This window comes from Chaetodon auriga, chromosome 17 (assembly GCF_051107435.1).
Source record: "Chaetodon auriga isolate fChaAug3 chromosome 17, fChaAug3.hap1, whole genome shotgun sequence".
In the NCBI taxonomy this organism is placed as follows: domain Eukaryota; kingdom Metazoa; phylum Chordata; class Actinopteri; order Chaetodontiformes; family Chaetodontidae; genus Chaetodon; species Chaetodon auriga.
In genome coordinates, this window is record NC_135090.1 from 22,659,744 (window position 1) to 22,682,622 (window position 22,879).

General features: G+C 43.4%; 1 protein-coding gene across 1 annotated transcript; it reads right to left on the reverse strand.

The window, feature by feature from the left end:
* Positions 1 to 1,083: 1,083 nt before the first annotated feature.
* Positions 1,084 to 22,879, reverse strand: LOC143335298 (venom phosphodiesterase 1). Its single transcript, XM_076754598.1, has 24 exons — positions 22,876 to 22,879; positions 21,767 to 21,898; positions 21,460 to 21,591; positions 20,900 to 20,957; positions 20,712 to 20,812; positions 20,245 to 20,324; positions 18,901 to 19,020; positions 17,757 to 17,866; positions 16,305 to 16,370; positions 16,116 to 16,188; positions 13,886 to 13,994; positions 13,166 to 13,288; positions 11,780 to 11,811; positions 11,538 to 11,665; positions 11,315 to 11,384; positions 11,078 to 11,165; positions 10,702 to 10,874; positions 6,912 to 6,957; positions 6,553 to 6,707; positions 5,562 to 5,676; positions 3,557 to 3,634; positions 3,335 to 3,467; positions 2,785 to 2,941; positions 1,084 to 1,257 (listed from the first exon to the last, which is right to left on the reverse strand). Exons 1-24 carry the CDS (start codon positions 22,877 to 22,879, stop codon positions 1,084 to 1,086), a joined length of 2,457 nt encoding a protein of 818 aa, XP_076610713.1.

The window sequence follows — 22,879 nt, forward strand, 5'->3', positions numbered from 1 at the left end:
CCCAAATGACATGCTGAAAGTATCACTGTAATCATTTGTCCTGTGCGTCCGTTAGCAGTTGTTTTTAAATGCAAAGAGAAACTGTGTAGATGCAGTAATATCTTACACAGACTGCCCTGGAAATAAACTTCTCACAGACATGTAACATGAACAATTAGACACTGATGGAAAGTCCCACAATAAACTCTTTGAAATGATCTTAAAGTGTTCGGATGATTCATCTCATTTGAGAATGAATGATTAAATAAATCTTTCCCCTAGCCATTAAGCAGAAAATTCCCTTTTACCCCTGAATGCATCATCTTGGATCCTTTCCTGTATTTTCCCAGAAGTTTCCATGTGTGTTTAAACTTAGCATCAGCACCACGGTGTGTGTTTGGTGTCAGCAGACCACCTACGGTTGTGGTTTCATATACGAGGAGTAAATCAGCCAGAAAAGACAGGAACCTGCGAAGAGGAGTAACTCTTCCACCTGCAGGGAGGCATTCACTTCAACTTGGTCTCATCCCACATACACTGACATTTTCCAAAAACCACATATAATTGAGTTTACTGGCACCACCCTTTAAACCAGTGGTTCTCAAACTGGGAGTGGCCTTCTGGATGGGCATAAAGCCACTGCAGGCAGGGCGTGGACGACCAGGGGAAAATTATAGTCATATTCAGAAAATTATATATCTGAAACTTGTGTCACCTCCAGTGCGGTGAAGCTGAATTTAATTGTGCTCATCAGAGATATGAAAAATATATTTGAAACAATTCAACAGGGATATTTCTTGAATTTCTTGAATAATTCTTGGTACAACACACTGACAAAAGGGCCTAAAAATGTCGGACAGAAAAGAAGCATTTGATCGTCAGATACTGTTCCATGAAATAACAGATAACAGAGAAAAACACCCAAGAGGAAAAAGAGATTCAACAAGACAAAAATCAAATTCACAGCTGAAAATTGAAAGTAAATAAATAAACACGGTTGGCTGATCGACGCCTTCAGTCCAGTGATAACACAATCAAAGACTACCTGCTCACAATGCTCTTACAGACACTGAACATTAGTCTTGGTGATAATTTGTGGAAATCTTATGGTATTCTCTCAATGGCGGATGTGGGGCGGGTCTTCAGCTTCAGCAGCTCTGGGATTGGTCGTTTGCTGCCCTGGTAAAAGTCCAATCCTGCAATCCATTCAATGTCTCTGACCCGTGATTTATGGAACCACATGTGATCTTCAACCCACTGAGATTCAGCTAGTGCACTCTGTGGATGCAGAACAGAGAGTGACAAAAATCATTGGGAAGCTGACGGCTTGAATAAAGCGAAGCAGAGAAAAGGAAAGTTTCTGATGATGAAAGTATTTTTTTCTGCCTTCTGTTGCTTCTTCAACAATAGCGGAGGCTGTAATACAGCACCTGCCAGGGTGGCTTTCTTCAAAAACTACCTATCAGATCACCAGAAAACCTGCTCCAGGCTCTCATGGTCCCCAGAGGATGAGTCCATGTGATTCTGGTCACTCTCTGACCTTCACTCTACCACACTTTGGTGATCAGTTATTTTTCATTTCCAGGAAACTTGCTGAGGGTATTTGTGGTCTCCAGATGATTTATCTCAACATTGTCAGTGATCCCCTGACACTCTGTCTCTAGAATCATCAAATCTTATGGACCATTACGATAAAATCGACTGAGCATCTTCACTGGAACACATTTGGAAACTCATTAAATGCTAATTCAGTCATATTTCCATATTCTTCTGCATAGTACAGGTGTTTTCTTGTTCCTTTATGTTCCAGTAATGTGGTTTGAAGAACAGACACTGACCTTCACACACACACATTGTCTGGTGCACATTGCCATTAAATTTACAAAGCACATTCATGCTTCCAAGTGGACAAACTCACATGAATTTAGTTTCTCCAGGGCCTTACCTGTACCATCACAGCAACACAGCTTCTGGAAATCTAAATTCAGCAGTGAAAGCCAGTGTAGCACGAGCAGAGCATCATTATTTTAGTCTTGTTCATGGAAAAATGTCCTGACTGTGATTTAAAGGCTGTTTTATGGAGAGACTTTATCACTAGGGGTGTAAACAATTACTGTTAAAATAGTCTCCATGTGTCACATACTTGCATGCTTGGAACAGGAATTTTAGAGCAAAAGTTCTTCTTGGAGCACGTTGACAGTGCACCAGTTGTTGCGTATTAGCTGTAGCATGTGTAGCTGTAGCTAATGTCGTGCCGCTGCTCCACTGAATAGGAGCGTGATGGTTTCCTGGTCCATTACAGTTAAAGTGGACCAAGGTTAGTGTCAAACTGTGGGCTGATTCGTCTCTGGAAACACTTCAATCGCGTCATCTACGATACCGCCGCCTGAACCTGAGGACAAAGGCGGTTTTTGAGTGCCTTACCTGGCAGACATGTTCTCATGTTGACAATGAGCCACCATTGATGTTTCAAATTTTCACAATAAATGAAAAGAAATGTTATTCTCTGCCGTACTGAAAATGCACCAAACCTTGATCCCAGAACGGAGGATCAGACTGCACCGTCAAACCCTGTTTATTACTGTTTGTCTTCATTGTTTTCACTCTGATGAGGCTTGCCTTATCCTCTTGTGTCTCATCAAATGCTGCTGCTTTGTTCAAGTCTAGTCATGATGAAAGGCGGCCAACAGGGAGTCAGTTTCATGTGAAACCACACAAAGACTCTCAGTGTATTTATCTGGCCCAGCGAGAGGTGGCTAGCGGAGGAGGGCCGATGGAATAAACTCTGACATAGTGATTTCTTACATTGCAGCTCTCCGAGTTGTCGGGTCTATGAGGCAGCAGAAAGGACACGGTCTGCAGCTCGCCTTCGCAGCTGGTCACAGCGTGTGTTGAGTCCTTGCAGCTGGTCAGCAACACAAAGTAATGTGTTGGGATGGGGATCTTCGTATTGGGCATAAACCTGGAGTCACACAAAAGCACATTCAATCTTATTCATCAGCAAAGGCAACCGCAAGGAAACGTGGACATTCCAGCGAAATGAGTATATGAGTTCAAAATCATGGCAAACGAGTCCATCGGGTTCTTTATTGGAGCATTTCATCATGTTTCTTACAGCACAGGCCCCTACTGAAGGCAGAAAGCCAGGTTTTAACAACCCTGCACCTTTTAAAGTGTCAGTTTAACCCTGGATATGTTTAGTTGCTTGTTGCATTGTTGACTGGTTATGGGTAACACAGGCAAATTTTTAACACTGACTCTAAGACGTCCTATCGTCAAAAGAAGAGCTGCACCTCTGAGGTCGTCTGGGACCAGAACTCAAAAAGGAGGAAACTGTTGAAGTGGTTGAACTTACTGCTGGATCTGATCTTCAGTGTCGTACCGGCCGTCATAGTTGTAATCAAAAACGGGACCCGTCACCACGTTAATGCCGTTGTAAATGTCGGCGTATTTCTTTAATAAGGTGCTTTGAAAGTAGTTCCAGATCTCTGCAAGAGGAGAGGAGAAAAGATGGAATTAAAGGCAGCAGCTGCAGTGGAGTTTCGCTGCGTTTGTTATTTATTAGCCAAGAACTTACTGGTGAACGCGGGGTACATTGGCACCACGTTACTCATCACCAGAGCGTCGAACTCTGCATCCACTGTCGCATTCAGATCTGCAGGAACACAACAGAAATTTGGGAAAATTGGAAACAAATAGTTTTCTCTCTAAAGGGATGTTCTGTTTCAAACTTGATCCTTCTGAAAATGTTTTGTTCAACGTCAGCTTCCGTTTAAGGACCAAGCACTCAGCTGCATTTCAGCGGGCTTGAAAACAGTCCAGTGTGACCAAAATAACTCACAATGCATGTCCTCCATCAGCTTTAAATGGCAGAATCCAGAGTAGAGCAGAGTTCCTGTGGTTATTCTTTCCCAAGTCAACAACACCCACAGAGTGTTTTTTGAGCTTTTTTGAGTGAAGGTAGAGGGTGCATTTGCAAACAACTGGAAGATTGTGATGCAGCTCTGCATGACTTGGCATGAATTTAGACTCACACCAGCTCGTGTGGGAAGAACTGACTCAGAGCATTTGAACCGATTTCTGAAATTGAACTTTTGACACAGAATGAATTAACAATCATTGGCCATCCACGTCTTCTCCTGACAAAGACGCCTCGCCCTCAGGAATTCTTGTGAAATGACCCTAAAACACAAATGAAGTCCACATAATGAAGTGAGAGTGTATTTTCCGGGCAGGGCAGGAGATGAGATCATAGGGAGAGGGAGGGCGTGAAAGTGGAGGAGGTGGACTGGCAGATCATGACACACTTTCCTGTCCTCTGAGTCAAGATTTGAGGTTTCGGCTAAAAGCTCAAGTGACCCCGTTGCGGTTTTAAATGCATTTTCCTAATTGTTCTGCGTTGGAGGTGTCATGGCCGTGTCAGTCCTGTCTGTTTGGTTGTTTTGTGGGTTTTTATCATCTCTTTGTGCTGCTTCCCTCTACTCTTTCTCCAAACACCTGCCCTGCATCACCCTCGTTAGCCCCACCCTGTTCCCTCTTCACCAGCCAATCAGCTCCTTCCCTGCTCCTCGTCCATCTCTCCACCTGCACCACATCCCCTCATCAGTTCAGTTTGACTGAGCGTGAATCTGAGCCTGCTCTGCTCTTTGTGACAAAAGGCAGCAGTTGGTTGGTTTCATAACTCCAGAAACATCATTCAAAACATAAAGGAAGCAGAATCTGCTCCTCCTTTTTGACATCCGCACAGCTCAAAACAGTACAAAGACAACATGTTTAATGTTTGACCTCAGTGGCAACTGAAGCCAAATGAAGGTGATTTTATCTGCACCGTGATTGGAGTCACACACATTTCATTTACTGATTAATTCCAGTTGCATCTACTTTGCTGTTCTTTTGCTGTTGTTTTCTGCCAATGAAGCTCAACACCTGCAGATGTTTCACGTTAAAAGCACTGACTCCTCGTTCTATATCACCGCATTGTTTTCCTGACTGCATTTTCACAGGCATCTTTTCGGTTGGTTAAGGTGAGAGAAGGTTCATAGTTTGGCTTAAAAGATTCCAGATCTGGATCTTTATTCAGCCACAACCAAGTACCGAAGCACGACCACAGCAAATTTTACAAGCTGATACTATGTTGCAAAAAACAAATTAAATACTTTGCCAGTGAACATTTTACTGATAATATCAACTTCTTCATAATGTTCCAGATATTTTTTTCATGAATCCGGTTTCCTTCCTAAACACACTGACTGTTGCAAATTAGTTGTGTGTTGATGTGGGGCCACGTGGGCGTTTGATATGGGTAAAGACAAAGTGTCAACATGCTGATGGAGGCTGGGCTGAAATTCTGTGGAAGTTAAAAGTGTGACAGCATGAGATACTGACAGCGAAAGAGGAAGTGATGAGGTGCTCACATCCTTTGAACAGCAGGAGCTAAGTATCCAACAATGAGTGTGTGTGTGTGTGTGTGTGTGCGTGTGTGTGTGTGTGTGTGTGTGTGTGTGTGTGTGTGTGTGTGTGTGTGCATGAGGCACATGGACCAGGCTCAGGCTGGGTGGTGTCTGGGTGTCTGTCTTGCATACTGGGTGGGTACAGGAAGCCGTGTGTCAGGTTCTTCGCAGCGCTGTACTCGTCACATGTGGCACTCTGGCCAGGCTGGAGTCTGACATCAGCCCTCAAACAGTTTGGAGTTACCGGCTGCAGCGGGTCCAAGTTGGTCTACGGGAAGGGTAACATCCATGTTTTAGTTAGAACTGACATCAGAAACATGCTGTATTCAATCACACATCAGCTCCAGGTGTAATTTCAGACCATCATATCATCCTGTGACACTTTGTGCACATGTACCAAGGCCCTGAAGCCTGTTACTCTAGGAGCCACAGCTGTGGGCGGCTGTGGTCTCCGGGTTGTGTAAGAACTCATCTCTGGAAACCAAAGCTGTGGAGCAACATCTGTTGTTGTTTTATGGGTTGGTTTTCATGCACAGTAATTTGGGAGAACTGAACATTTGTGATATGTAAGGCTGCACAACCAGCCAGGCAAATACAAATGTCTGAATATCTCATCCTCCAGAAACTAACCAGCTAGTGAAATGGTAGTAAACCATTTCCTGGATTCCTTAGTTTGATACGAGTCAATGCAGTCTGCTCCTGTTTCAGATTTTCTCTTTTGTCACTGCTACGACTACATTTTTCTCCAATCTCACAGACATCCAAACATTTGTTTATTTACATTTCAGGCTGTTTTCCTGCATTTGCATCTGCATTTTTGTAGGCGTGACTCATTTCGCATCAGCTGCCAGAAGTCTTTTTGTGTACTGTGACGCATGCAAACATTATGCCTGAGCTCTCCTGCAGATTTTGTTTTATCATCAGCTGAAATGAAAATTGTCATTCTTTAAATCAGCGGTCAGAAATCTGATTAACTTGAAGTTGTGCACAGTTCAAAGTCCTGACAGCATTTATTATTTAACTACATCATTCCTCAAAATCGATGTGTATTTTTATAGGATTCAGATTTAAAACATTTGAACATTTCTAGCATGAGGATCATACACTTAATATTCTTTCTTACTGGCTTGTCGATTGTGAAGATGGCCCACAGAGGCATCAGGATTTTGTGGCTGTAGGTCGTGATGAATCCCTCCTGGTGGAGGAGGCAGCTGCTGTGGCCGGGCTGCAGCAGCCGGGGACGACCAAACACAAAGTGCTTCTTCGTTATGGGTACCACTGGAGGAGGAACAGTGTTCACGCAGTCAGTGTGCCGTCATGATGCATGTGCAATGGTGACATTGGACGTGTTGGACATCAGATTTAGATTTTACTCCCTTCATATTGTCCAATCAGTGGAATTTTGAGATTTATGAAAGAGCACAGAAATGAAACACATTCAGGTGTGGTACAGTTGACAAAAGAGGACATTTTCATCCTTACTTTCCTGTAGAGTTATATTCAGACGGCTGTTTATTTCATTTCCAGGCTAAAGAGAGAGAACAAAACAAAACATGCTGTTAATGCAAATGAGTGAAAGTTAATCGTTCACATAATTAAGACATCAAAGTAAAACATGCTGCCAGTAAAGGTAAAAAAACAATTGTGTGGATTTAAAATCCTGCCCGCCATCAGCAGAAAACCGGCGTAATGGTCGTCTGTGCAAGCAGCTTATTACATTTCATATTCACAGTCATTATTAGCGACCTCTAGTGGCTGCAGTAATTATGACGGGAGTAAAGGAGGTCGGGTGTTGTCGTATAAAGAGCAAGAAAGTCCACATACGGAGGACAGGAGTTTCTTTTTTTCCTAAACCTAATGATTTCCTGATCGTTTCGCAGCGGTAACCACATGACGGCGAAGGTGCGCCTGTCGCTGATGCTCTCCAGCAGTCATATGTGTGGTTGTGGAAGTTGGCGTCAGTCGACCTATTCAGTCATTTCGGTTGTAGACGTGTTGTTGAAATCCCTTTTCTGACAACGAGGTGTTTCTTTTAACTGAAGCATTCGTGCTACCTGTGCATTAGCTGCCTACTCTGACACGTTTGTCCCTATCCAGCTTCCATCCCTCAGGAAAACATCAGGAACACTGCACTGACAGAAGCTATCTAAGTGGTGATTTTTTCTAAAAAACCGTCTGGACAGGGAAGAGAGGAAGTTGACAGCGGTTTTTCCTCCCCCACACCACAGCGCATACAGCTTCCAGAAACTTTCAGATCAGTGAGGATGAAGGTCCAAACAGACAAAGAACGATTATTTCTTTTCAAAGTGGAACAACTCTGCAACGGACCGAAGGGGAGGGGGTCTCTGTTTTCTGCAGGAGAGCAGGAAAGAACAAAGGGAGGAGAAGAGAATCCAGATGGTGGACAGTAATGATTGTGCTCATGTGTGTATTATTATCTTAGGCTTCATGTATTTCCTCAGGGGTTGAGTCTGGAAGAAGACGTGAGTCGAGTTTATTAGCTCGGGGGAACAGCTGAACCTCACATCCACACGGACACACGGACATTGTTCTGCTGCTCTAACAGCTTCCACTCCTCTGGTTTCAGTCTGCCCACCAGATATTGACCCCTGCTGGGGTTTGATCCAGTTCAAGCACAGGAGCATTAGCATTGATGCTACTCTCTCATTTGATGAGCACATTAAAGAAATCTTCAGGGCTGTTTACGGCGTGAGGTCTTTTCTGACGTGACTGATCCAGATGTTTGTTCCTTCCAGACTTGATTACCATAAAGTTTTGACGTCTCTTCCAGTCAAATGGTTCATAATGCTGCAGCTCGACTCTTCACTAACGACCATATGACACTTCATTGGCTCCATATTCATGTCAGATCAGACTTCTCATGACTTATAAAACTGTAAATGGCCCCTTCATACCTGTCAGATCTCATTATATCTTAAATCTCCTGTTCTGTGCTCTCAGAATAGGGTCCCTCTCTCAAAAAGAAGTCAGCTAGAAGTCGCTTCACATCAGTCTGACTCGTCTTTAAATAAGCGCTTCAGAACCTCTTGAGTCTGTCACTCAGTCGGGGTCAGTTCTCATGGTCCATGTTTGTCCTGTAGGCGAGAATTCAACAAACAAACTGTAAACTGCCTAAAAACCACTGCATTTCTCGAACGTCTGTCGTTTCTGTTTCCCACAAGCTGCTGAACTGAGCACCTCTCTCTTTAGTTTCTGCTCCTCCTCCGTCTCCGGTCACTCTTTCAGACTTAATCCAGCTTCAATTATGATTATCAGCCTATGTTTTCACCAGTCACGAATTGATTGATGGTTCCAACCTGTTCTACAGATGTGGCCATTTATTTCCACCAGTTGCAAGACAAATTGAAAGCAGAGGGATTTGTATGTGAGTTCAGGTAAACACAGAGCGTGCACTTCGCCTGTTGACCAAAGCGTTGCCTCCGAATTGGACAATTCTGCACCTCATGATTTACATCAAGCGGCCATGCAGGAAGCAGAGTGTGCTGCTGTGTTAGTTACTCTTCACTTCCATTCTTTGTCAAACCTTGACCACACTGTAGCTGTGACGTACAGAAAGCCAGAATCAAATGGAAAAAAAAACATGGCTGAAGGTGATCTGGAGTTTTGCAATAGTCCAGTAGTGTCGACATTCTCGTTTGGCAGCGGGGTTGGAAAAATGCCGAACATCTGGTAGCTAAGTGGGAAGCAGACTCACAAACGACAACGACAAAAAATGTCGAGGTCTTCCTGTAGGAATCACAATCACATCAGCTCCAGACGATCTCAGAGGTCAACAGTAGTGACGTCGTTTTGTACCAACAAGTCTTGTGGATGAGGTGTTTAGTGATGTACAAACGTCTGCGCAGGAGAAGTCCGTAATGTGTGATACTGTGTTCATCTGTGCTGGGATCCTGACATCCTGAACAGCTGCAGTTTTTAACAGCTTTTTTGTCTTATTTTGGTGGATAAACAAGGAAAATCCCACTGTAGTATCTGTCTGGATAATGATTAAGGTCTGCCAAAGGTTGAGGCTGGTTTCACTAAAATAAGACTTCAGCTTGCTGAACAGAACTAACTTCAATCCAGTGTTGTCTAAACTGTAAAATCAAGGTTAACCAAGCTCTGTTTGTCTTCTCAGTTGCAAACCGCAAGGACATTTTTCAGGGAATACTAACCTGGAAAAACGACAGTAACAACAAGAGCCACTGAAAGCAGTTTGATATTCCTCGTGTCATCTGAGGATATCTTGGCCTCCTCCCTCTGCAGCTGAAGAGTGTGAATGAGGAGAAAGGGAGGACCTGATGCTGTGCAGCTGTATTATGTGATTTGAAGGATCTGACATTTGGCTCATACTGAGGACTGAAAGTCAGCATGTCTGCTGTCTCTGGCTGCTGGCAGGAGCTTCAAGACTTCTAGTAAGACAATTAGAAATGTTGTTACGGTGCTGTTGGAGCCAGCCTGCATCACAGATTGTTGGAGTGGAAACGCTGTTTTTAGCAAGTTCAGACGCGTCAGAGCGCAAGTAATATTTTGGTTAAAGTAAACATCTGAGCTCCAAAGCATCAGAGTTCAGTGCTGCTGCGTCGTCTCTCCTCTTCCTCCTCGTCTGTTCTCCTGATTCGTGGTATTTGACTAATAATGTAATGTCTGTAAATGAGCTGTTTATTTCAGTTGCGTGGAAAAAAAACCAAAGGACAAAGTCAAGTGTTTGTGTGTTGTATGTTGCATGTGGCATCACGTCAGGCTCAAATCCTCACATCTGCTCATGGTGCTTTGATCCTTTTGTGATTTCCAGGAACTCTGCGGCTCATTACTAAGAATCGCTCATTTAGGCTGTCACAAACTTTTTCTTTGGTAACTTCATCCATATGAAGTCTCATGGGAGCTGTGCACTGTGCAGTAACAGGACAGTTTTCATGTTCAGAACCTGAGCACATGGTTTGGGCATCATTCCAAAGACAGCACGCCTTCACGAGTTCATGAGCATATTTTAAGGGTGACGAGACACCACAAAGCAACAGAATGAAGATTTCCAACTGGGATTCATTAAGTACCTCGTCTTGGCTTCGTCAAGGTATTACTGGGCCTCACTCATGTTCGCAAGATTTATGCCGGTTTTGTATAATGGTTTTGTCTAATGGTACTTCATAATAGCAACTAATTAGAAAGTAGCATCTAATTTAAGAATGATGCATCAAGAAAGTGTTCAGACATCTTTCAGCAAGCAAAAAGTAAGAAAACTTTTGAGGACCACTCTCTTTTCAATACCCACCAGTGCAGGGCAGGAGCATCCCAGGCTGTCTGCAGGCTCCAGGCTGATCACAGGACAGCGACTGGGTTCGCTCTGCTCTGTAGGGTCCTTTGGCTCGTAGAACGGCTTCCTCAGCATGTGGTTCATACTGCCGTGGGTCCCGTTGTTGTCAGTGGGATCGATCTCCAGCAGATCTGCATGCGACAACGACTGTTTAGTTTTGTGGATCTTTGAATGTTTGTTAACTGCAGATTAACAAACAGAAAAACGCTTCCATAACATCTGAGACTTCAGTCTAGTTTGTTCTGGGGTCACTGATTTTTACCCACCCGAGCAGAACCACGACAGAAGTCTGAGGTTTATTTGCACGCTCGTTAAAAAACACCCAGAAACTCACCACACATCACGTTGTACAGCTCGATGGCGGAAAAGGGTTCGATTTCTGTTTTGTGATGAAACTTGGGTCCGTAACTCAAAAACATGGCCTGCAACAGAAGAGAAGAAGATAGTCAAAAAGCAGCTACGACACTTCAATTTACAGTTAACGCCAATGATGAAGACACATTTCTAAGGCTGCAGAAGTTTACTTCACTGCTGACCAGAACAGAATGATATAGGAACCCTCAGTGCTCACGTGCATGCTCTCAGCATCGTTGTCATAGCCGTGATTGCCACCGGAGCAGAACGTTAAAGAGCCTGGGTACCTGTGAGCACACACAGAACAGACCTCCAGTTTTAGCATCAGTCAGATCAGCCAGAGGTTAAAGGCAGTGGAGGAATAAAGTCTGTTAGTCTGCTCCCTTTGTTGTCAACAAGTAAAAAGGAAGGCACACAAGCTTAAGATGGACGACGGATACCTCTCAAACAGCCACTCCGTGTCGACCAGGACGTTCACGTCTTCAATGCGACGGCTGTTGGCAAAGTGGAGGCGCTTTGGGAGGTTGGCCTTCAGGTACGGCTTGACCTTTTGGTTTGGCATCTTACACTGAAACCACAATCATTTTACTTGTTTGTTGAGCTAATTTCTCATGTGTGGCAAAAACGTGTAATTTTTCAGCGGTTCGAGCTTTACTGACTGGTGAGAAAACTGAATACTTACAGTCATGTTAGCAACAAGTCCTGCTGGATCCACTGTGAAATGGGGGGAAAAGAATAAAGTCAGCATTTGTGTCACTAGAGCAACTACATCCAACTTCTGCTGGTGCATAACAGTTATGTGGCACCAAAATGTGATCTAACAGAAGAAATCATTTTATTACATTACATTTGAAGATTCTGTAAGGTAACTTTTCTGTCGTTTGTCTGTTTCCTGTTTTATTTTGAATGTTACTCTCCTTGTGTATCATGTGTCGTTTTACTTCCTGTCTCTGTCTTCTTCCCTCCTCTCTTGTGTGTCACCTGTGTTTCATTAGTTCATTAGTTCCTTGTGTATTTAGTGTGCTTTCCTTCTTTCAGTTGTCAGGTCATCTGAGTCTGATCCTTTGTCCTGCATGTGTTTCCTGTCTGTCTCTATACCTCTTAGTTATTAGTTTAGTGTATTTTCAGGTATTTTTGAAACAATCTAGTGGCAAACAGCTACAGTCAAGTTAACTGGTGGTTATGATAATATGAAATGCTATTGTGACTATTCAACAAGACATTTTTATACACGACACACCTTATTTTCTGCACCTGCAGTGGTTCATCATTGAGGAAACTGCTGCTGATGTAAAGATTGCTTGAAATGCTGATCTCAGCATGGCCAACATATAAAATATTTACTTGGGCTTGATGCCATTATCGTCAGATGACTTAAATCTGTGCAGTGTCTGTCACAGGCTGATCATTTCTTTCTAGTTGCTGAAGAGTTTGAGGTTATTTGGTACCAGCATATGGCTGCAAACCGGCATTCAGTGCACAATCTTACACATTACAGCATCTTAATCTACCATGCACACTGATTTTGAATTTTTCCGCCTTTTCAGCTGCATTTCCATGATGAAACTCTGTGTGGGTGTTCTGTCGACAACATCGGGCCGACCCTTTATATCCACCTCTCTGTGACGGCGGTGACTCAGTTTTCTCTCTGGTATCAATCAGGAATGTTATTCTGTGCCACACAATGCTGACACAACACACACATTTAGCAAAGAATCAATGATATCTCAGATCTTCAGACTCGACTGGGGTGCAGATCTCTACGTGCAGCCCAGTGCTGTGTGGGGCCGATAAGGTGGCTGAGCATCAAGAACGTTAATTTAGAGATATTCTTCTGTTGGGACATAATTTGTTCCACTTTGTGCCGCTGAATGAATGAAAGTCAGGACAAAAGGTGGGGTTTTCCTCCGTTTGCTTGCTGCAAGAAAGCACATGATTCTCGATGTGTTGATAAACGCTTTGGAGCTTATGTAACCCGTCATTGGCCTTCTTCTAAGGTCAGTGTTTCCTGTCTCAGAGCAATCACCCAGTCAGTGTGGTTCATAAAGCAGGATTAGAGTTTACTCACAGACTACTGTACTGTTTCTGGCCCTGATGCGTCCAAATGGTCCCTCAGTGACCCAGTAGTTGTCGACGTTTCCCACCAGGTTCTTCAGTGCCACCTTCCTGTTGCAGCTCATCTCCTGCATACCTGCAACAACAACAGTGTTGACGATCGATTAAATTAAACGATTAAGTGTTCATCAACTGCAATTTGCACATATTTCACAGTTCCACTGCAGCACAGGTTTTCAGGTCAGGGCGCCTACACCATGAAAACCAGTTCAGATACTCAGAACTTGCTTCAGACCGTCAACCCATCACAGCGAAGCAGTCGTGCACGAGTGAGAAGAGACTTGTACTGCTGCCTTTAAACTTTATGTAAGTGCCAAACGTCCTTGCAGCAGGATCGCTGACCGTTCACCCTGACGATGACACTCTGGACACACATGTTTGAGGGTGAGGTGTTTTTGCAGATCACTAAAACAAAACACTAAAACCTGACCCAGGAGCCGGCAGTGATGGGTAAATGAAGCTGATAGACAAAACATACTATTTTATATTGATGAAGAAACTGGATTACATCTGATTGCTGCTTCACAGATTAGCATCTGTCCTGATATTGATCCGGCATGTTGCACTGGTGTGTCCCTCCACTGCCCCACACATTTTAATTGATTAGATTCACGACTGATGCCAATGTTATCAGAGATCAAATATTTCCAAAGCAATGTCACATGTGTGTTACCATGATCTGCCAAGATGATGATGTTGACACAGCGGTGAAGGCCGAGCTGCTTGAGGCCGTTCATTAGCTGACCAATGATCTTATCTACGCGCTGGAGCGCTTCAATCACCTGCAGGAAACAGGGGAAAGAAACAAAAACACACACATTCACACACGAAACTTCTCAAGGTAATCGACGTTTTCACTGCGTTTTTTAACACAAAGGCTTTTTCGTTCTTTATCTACAGACGGCATAACATCTCATTCACTGCAAACTCTTATTTGGCTGGACCATAATAAACTCAGCCTTTGTCAGCTGTTCAGGGGCATGATGGAGGAAAACTGCATGCAGGTATTTCAACAGCTGGAAGCATCTGCCAAGAGATGCAGAGATGTTTTTTCAGGATGAGCTCCGCTGTTTGCCATAAAGTGTCACACCAGGAAAACTGGGTGGACAAGAGATCGTGGAAAGCTGGAGATGAGCTTGTCAAATGTCAGTTTACCTCTGAGAGACACTTTGACCTGATGAGGATGAAGGAGGACACTGGGTCCTACCAGAGACTGGGCTTTTTCCACACCTGCTTCATGCCTGACTTGAATAGGTGTAATTAGAGATTCCCTGGAAATCTGGGAAGGGCAGGTACGGATCAGCAGGTTGTCGGTTCGATCCTCGGTCATTCTGAACATGCCTACGTGCGCTTGGGCAGGACAGCAAACCCCACGTTTCTCCTTATGGTTTGGCTGCTACCTTACACAATAACTCACTTCCACTGGTGCGAGTTTATACACACACACACTGATAAGACAACACAATGAAGTTTTGGATGAAAAATTCAGGGGAACATTTTTGATGGTCTGTATCACATTTTGTGCAGATGTTTTACTGGATCTGCTGGTGCTGATAGAGGAAATGCCAGGATTCATTCTCTGGACATCATGGCTAATGTTGGCTAACGGCTAATATCTACAGCACATTTCATGGCAGTCCATCCAACAGCTGCTGAGAGTTCAGTCTGCGCCAAAGCGGTGGACCGACCATCGGAGCGACATTGCCGTCCATAGTTCAGGTGTGGTTTCGTTCTATTCATGCTCGTGCCACACTAACAGGTGTTGCTACCAAGACACAGATGGAGTGAATCTGACAGTGACAACATAACTCCTAATCGAGAACCTAAACTTGATATTTCCTTAGTTTCTACGTTTCATTCTATCTTCCTCACATGGCAGACATTACGAAAAAGCACTTCTTCACGACAGTCTTACGTCTGAGGTTAGCAATGATAAATAACCTCCTCCACAGTAAATGGCAGCGGTCCTTGTTTATGAAAACACTCCTCCACACATGAACCACAGAATTTTCCCGCAGTCACTGAGTTCATCCCAGAGTGGAAAACAGACGGGCAGGTGTGCAGCGTCAAAGGTCGTCAGTGCGTATCAGCTGATAAAATCAGGTAAATGGTTGACTTAAAGCACCAATCAGCGATCTGATTTCAGACTGCTTTATAACTGCTGCTGAGGTGGAGACTTGTCCCTGAGTAATTTTTCCTCAAGGTCTTTGGGTTCACGTAGATCAGCCTAAATAAAGGCCACACTACTAAACCCAATGATTAAAGGAATTACTATAAACGGGTGGAGTGAGAGTCAAACACCACCTGAAGACTTCAAACGCAGCTTCCTCCTTCACCGACAGCAGCTGTAGCCTCTTCTTAAGGGTGCTTGACTGAGACGCTGCTCTGATCTCTGATCTCACTGATCACTTTCTGATCTGAATAACAGAAAACCTGGATGTATTTCACCAACTTTCTTGGCCAGATGGATCATGAGTCACGGTGAGGTTAGTTTGTTTTGACAGCTTGTAAATTTCTAAAACAATCAGTTGTGAAATTGGTGACTCTGCGTGGGTTCGGGTCCCAGCTTTCAAATAATAGACGGGTCCGGGTTCTTTTTGGGTTTGGGATTTTTTGGACCTCTACCGCAGACTCATGCTGCGTGCAGCATAAAATCAGATCAGAATGATGGAAAAAGGACAATTATTGGCTGACTCCTTTATCAAAACACCAATAGTGGCTGGCCACACCGTCCATCAGGACTCATAAAAAGCCGGACTTTGCTGATGTCATTGTATTTGTTTTATTAGCGATTTATGGAGATCGTTTATCTGTGGCCCATTAAAGGACTTTAGACTTTTTTTTAATTGTGTCCTTTCATTGTGCAATCCTTATCTGCCATCGCTTGTGATAGATGAACTCACCCCTCCACTGACAGGACCGTAGCTGTGTCCGGATTTATCCGGTTCCTCCAGATACAACGTGTAGAAGTCCGGTCTGGAAGAAAATTTGGCATTAATGCAATCAGAAACAAGAACATTTGTGGTAATTGCTGAATGACATTATCCTAATTACAAAATACTGAGTGCTTTTATTGACTTCAATGATTTTACCTTTTGTCATCCGGCAGCTGGAGCCACTGCAGCACAGTGAATACTCTTTCTTCGAACGGCACTTTACTAGAAACAGAGAGAGACGGCAGCGGTGAACACTGTTTCTGTTCAAAGGCTTTTTAAAGACACAATGTTTGTTTTCGTTTCCTCTGAATATGAGTGGAAAAAGGCTTCCCAGACTTCAGTATTAATTAATTAGTATTTTCTTTTCTTGCTCCTTTGTAAACTTTGGTGTCTCCACTAGAAGTTAAAATGATTTAAAATGATCATTTGTACAATATTTGCACAAGCAGCATTTGTTTGTAAGCGTCTGCTTGTGAAGGTGTTTTAAAGTACTAACGTGTGGGTTTAAGATCTCAGCTTCTTGGCATCTTTCAAGTCAATACCGGAGACATTTCTGAGGAAGATCGTGGAGCCACAGCTGACTCACTGAGGCCTGTGAGTAAGAAGAAGCTCCAAAAATATATGTACATGTGGGATGAGAGCATTTTGTTATGGCCTCTGAAGTGTGGCAGGTGGGATGGGGGCGACAGTGATCTCATGGTGAGCCTCTAACAGAGAAGTGATGCAGAGATAAAAGAAAAAACAAAAAACAAAGTATTTATTTAAGCATTATGCGTGTTGACTGCTGCAAAACTGTAGACAAATGCCACAAAAGAGGCAGCGAAGTATGAATCCCACTGTGGTTTGTTTTGAATTAGTCTCTCACCCACCGTCCTGCTGCAACTAACGCTCACTGGAGCACCAAATGTGGATTAATCTGCCGCTCAAAATAGTCCCCAACAACTTGTGAGATGTTTTTGAAGATTTACTCCTTCAGTTGGAACCAATGGGCTTGGAGCTGAGAGACACAGACAGGATATGAGTCCACGTCTCAGTACTCTGATTTCCCAGGAAGGAGTACCAACAGTAATGTCCTTCTGTGCTCCATCGTACCAGCGTTACCATCAGGGTTGTGTTGCAAAATCAGCAAAGTGTAGTATCAGTTAAGATCCTGTTCAAGCTGTTTTATTGCTCATTATTGCTTTATTATATTATTCATTATATGCGTCATGATGGTAATATCAGCCATGCCCAGGTCTGTATCAGTGCATTGCACTTTTATTGAGATTGCTTCAGAGATGTGACTTGGAACAAACACTAAACCAACGTATAAAATGTTACTCATAAAATAAATAAATAAGTGAGTATAATATCTGCTCAGGCTTTGGCCAGAGGGCGCCGGGGGGGTTCAATCTGTGCTGTTTGAACTGCTTGGATTGATGATGGAGCTACAGTAACAAAGCAAACACCTCACAGTCGTCTTTACTGTTTGTAATCTGAATGATGTCTCAATGATGAAGCCTGATGTCCTGACAGTCCTACAACAGCAGATCTGGAACCAGTCCTGCTCCGTGGCAAACTCTGAAAGCCTGGTTCCCCAGCATGCTTCTGAAAAACTGCAAGTCTTACCCATTGTAGGGCTTGAAGAGGCTGGGAGAGCTTTCATTGACTTTGACGTCTGATCCCGGCCAGAAGAAAGTCCCAGCCTTCAGCCCCTGGTACTCCGCCGTGTTCCAGATCTACAGAGACAAACACAGCAGGTGGTCTTCACTGAAATGTGGACCATCATGTGTCTGATTATGCAGTCTGACATCTCAATAATCTGACGGGGCTTTATGACAGTTAATCACTTCTTATTAAACTGAAGACGCACAGATCGTGAGTTAAATCCTCAACTACAAGATGACATTTTTCTTGGCTGCTAAATGAAAAGAAATTCTTCTTGATGTCCCTTTTCCTCAGAAATTCTGCCTGAGACAAGACAAGACAAGACAAGACCGTGCGTCATTTTAATATATTTTATCAAATGTCTTTGTAGCGTCTTTGGATTAATTTTTTATCTAAATCAAGTTTGACCAAAGCTCAGCTGTCTCCTTGTGAATTACTGTGAATCTTCACTTTATTGTTCCACGTTGATTTTCTTACTGAAGTCTCTCTGGACATTGTCCTCTTACTGTCCAGATGAGAGAAGATCTGAGATGCTAAAAATGCTGACACGCACCTTTATTTATTACTGTGGGCTCACAGCAATGACATTAATAAATTTTGGTAATTTAAATACTGTGTTTTATATTTCTTATCTATTGTGCAACAGTGGAAAACACTGTGCTTCATTATTCTAATTTTACAGTTTTCATCATTAACCTTTGTATAGATAAAAATGCATGAATTCTCTGCCTTCGTCCTTTCATGCTCCTGTTATGCACACCTCCCCATCACCACCCAGCCGTCACAGATCTTCAGATTCATCTCCCTTATCATCATCAGTCATCAGCCTGCAGCCCTTGACTTGCTGATGCTCAGGATGATGCGCCTAAGTGCCAAAAATGTTCTGGTGAGACTTGATTATCATCTGTCATAATAAACAGTTGTCTCTCCTGATTGTCTCTCCTGACTGAAATAGTCACTCAGTGACACATTTCATCTTTAGATTTTAGACTTTTAGATTCACTCCATCATGCCCCTCCTCCATTCCTAAAACCAAACACTCGTCCTGTGAATTCATCATCCGACCTGAATTTAATTTTACTGAATCAGACCTAACAGGACTCACAGGCTGTCCGAGGTACCACCTCGGGTTGTCTTTCTCAGCACTGGACAGACTGAAGCTGGCGTTAAACTCCGGGTCGTACATGGAGTTGTCAATCAAACCGTTGGACTCGGGATAGAGACCCTGAGAGGAGAAGAGAAGAGTGTGTGATGGCTGTTTTGGATATGAACCAGTTTCTCTAAAGAACTTTAAAAGTGGAAGAATGAGATTAGTCATTGTTGATTTGTGATGGGGTGACATCACACTGGTGTCACACTGATCCTTGTTTATAAGTGAGTGAGTCATCGGTGCGGGTGTCAAGCCGGGAGAGCCAAGCTGTTCTTCAGTGGGAGTAAACATTATTTAGCTGGTATTCCCTCAGTTATTTCTTTAATAAACATGTTTTTTTTTCTGAGGGGATTTCCTGGAAAGCTCCTGCAGGGGTTTTCTGGCACACAGCGTTAGTTTGGCCTATTATGGCATGTATGTCCGTATCTATCTGCATGTTTTTATGTGCACTGTCTGTTTGTAGGTTTTCAAACATACACATCAGATTTTACTCAACCTCTAGAGGAGCCTGTTGTTGTAGTGGATGCATTTTTGAATCACCAGGTGAGGTTTGGTGTAGCCTAAAGCACCCGGAAGCACTGAGGCTGAAACATGTTTAAACAAATTGTTCAGCCACTGAATTTCTCTTGAATTTCTAAAAACTACGGGCGCTTGTGCTTCGGAGCAGGCTGCGACTGGCTTGTTTCATTACAACACAGCACGCACAGCTAACATGCTCAGAATGACAATGCTCACATGCTAATGCTTGGCGGCTATAATGTTTTCATTGTTCACCTTAATTTAGGGTGTTAGCATGCTAACATTTGCTAATTAGTACGAAACACACAGGTACAGCCATGGTTAACGGGTACTCCTGATGATGGCGCAAAATGAAAAGTTGCAGAATCATCAAAGCTACTTCAAATCATCCTGAGAGACGCACGTCTGAAGCAAAGTTTGTGGTGGTCATGGTGGACCTTTCATCCAAAACCTCAAATGTCAACTTCAAGGTGGCACTAGAGGAAAAGTCAGGGGATCACAAAGGTCAGTAGGGTTCATGCTCCGGGGATCACAAATAACTAAACAAAATTCCAAGGCAATTCATCCAGTTGTGTTGTGGACTGACCCACCAACAGGGCAACATTTGCTTCCCTAAAGCCACACTGCTATCATGGCTAATCTGCAGGTGCAAATGACCAAAAATCGTGGAGTTTTTCACAAGAGCTGCAGCGTAAGCGTGAAATGTGCATGAGATCTGTTTCTGCATGTGATGGCATGCGTGCTTGCATGGCTCCACGTGAAGCAGTGTGAGTGCTTTACCGTCACGATGGTGTAGTGATTGGGGAAAGTCTTGGTGGGAAATGCAGCCTGCATGTACGGTGCTGAGGTTCCACACGTCTCTGTGATGTAAAGAACAGAAGAGGAAACACATGACGTCGAACTGGGAGCTCTGTGCTGAAAACAGCTGAAATCACTGAAGACTCCCTTATAATAAGGCCATGTGTATGCAGCTGACTCTCATCGAATTCACTGGTTCAGGAATGTTTCAGAAGCTTCATTAGAAGTTAAACATTTTCAAGGACAAACAACAACACTGGCTGCTTCTCAGTGTCCTCAACCACTGAGAATCTCAACAGTCATTGAACATCTCAAAACATTTTTTGCTGCGTCCGCATCGCAGCGCGAACCAGTGACGTAAAGGAAGGAAATCAAAGAATTGTTCCCAAACTTGCCCTCAAAACATGAACACTGAAAGTGGAATAGAACATAATGTGGTTGATACTGACTGAGTTTGCTCAGAACAGGAGCAACATATCCCCATGTCTGCAGGTACTCAGCCCGAAGTCCGTCCAAAGAGACGAGGAGCACAGGCTGCCGTCCCTTAAATCTACAAGGGGGACAAAAAAAAGGTTGATAACATGCAGCAAAAACTCATTTCCAGATGATCAAACTTTCCCATTAAGCACATTCTTACCTTGCTGGACATGAGTCGGGTGACGGGTCCTCACACGCATCCTCCACCCAGGCTGTCTCTCTAACTGCAGCATGGAAAAAACACGTGAAAATACTAACAGGATACTTCAGGATTGAACCACTAAATTAACATCTGTTGGTTAAACACTGACAGTCAAACATGTGTGAACTCCTGATATGTCAAGCAGCCAGAAGAGCACCTGAATCTCCGTCATAAACAAAACACTAAAGATCAAATAGCTGAAGCTGAGAAATGACATCAAAAATAAATTGTTTGTAAAAAGCTCCAGTAGCATCACATTCTCTATCTCAAACAGAGCATCTGTGGCCAGAGTGCAGCAAATTACAAAAATATCAGACATGAATCAGGCTTAATCCCTCAATCTTAAAAAGAAGAATCCAGATTATTCCATGCAAAATAACAAGCTTCTCACAGTTCATCCAGGTGCTGGATTTATGCTTAAACAGCTTTCCTAATCTTCATCTTTATCATTTATTACAAGCTGCTCGTCCTCTTTTAAGCTGTCTGATTGTTAAATCTCCTTGCATGTGATGCTTCACGCTCACCTTCGCAGACATGTTTGTAGTTTGTGCAGCAGTCTCCTGTAGACAGGCAGTCATCGGAGCATTGACAATTGCTCTTTTCTATCCTCTCCTCTCCACAGCGCAGCCTCGTGCACTCCCACTGCTGGGCTGAGGTGAACAGTCATGGAGTCAGTAGGGCTGCAACACTGCACTCTTTTCAATGCTATTAAAGTTGAGCTAAAGCTGCAATGTTTGAACAACCAGCTAAGAGGGGCTGAGGGTGGTGCAACACCACACCTGGTGTCTCTACAGGAGGACAGGTGTCAGGTTAACAGTGTCTCACCTGGGAGGCTGCAGAGGTCAACGTAGTCAAAGCAGCAGCTGCTGGTGGCATTGCAGTTCTCGTCACAGCTGCAGTCGGCGGTGTCTTTGTCGTACGGCTCGTAGCATCGATTCCTGCACGACTGATGGACAGCTACAAGACAACACCACATCTGTTTGATGTTTTTTCTGCGTTTTCGGCAGCATGCAAGTCATCGTCTCAACGTTAAAGCACCTCCACAGTCATGGCCTGAATGTGTAGCCTATAAGCTGCTCTTGCTCTGGTTAGTGCCAATCACTACAAAAAAGGCTGAGTCATGGATCTAGGAGTACCTAGTGCTCGAACAGATGACGCTACAAGAGCATCAAAAAGGGAAAAACAGATTTTTACGACTCTGTTTTTGTGTCTGTTATGAGTTTCAGCTCTTGGCTGTTTTATGTGTGGAGTTATTTGTTTTCTGGTCTTTCTGCTTCACTTATCCTACATTTATCGGTGTATTGTGACTTCAAACTGAACATCTTCAAAATACTACGTTTTCCTGAAATATTTTACCTTTGTTCTCATGTTCTTTACAAACATTATTTAATCTAAATGTGAGAATCTCTAAAAAGAAACTAGAAATGTAAAATGTTAGAGAAATAGTAATGTAATGTAATGTCATTCACCTTATATTGAAATATTAACTTTGTTCTCATAATGTTATGACTTTTTCTGATATGTGCATATGTATTTTTGTAGTTTTATGACTTCAGTTCATCCTCATAGTAGTGTGATTTTTCCTTTAGTGTTGGCTTTGTAGGCGCTTGACATTTAGCACTGACACGTCCTGGATGCTCCTGCATTTAAATCTCAGTCTTCACGTCTTTTTTGGGTTTTTCTCAACAGTTTCTCTTTGGTTCCACCTCTGATGGAGACTCACAGCCCGACATCACATGATGCCTGTCATATGGGATTCACCCATGTGTCACATTTCAGCTCTCATGTGATGTCTCATGAGATTCCTATGCGACATCAAGGTGCGAATCACCTGAAGATTTAAACTGGAAAATTCTATCCAGTCAGCTTGGGACGAGGAAGCCTTGTGTGACAATGATGACCTCTGCTCCAGATGACAAAGCAGGTCCTCTAACCCAT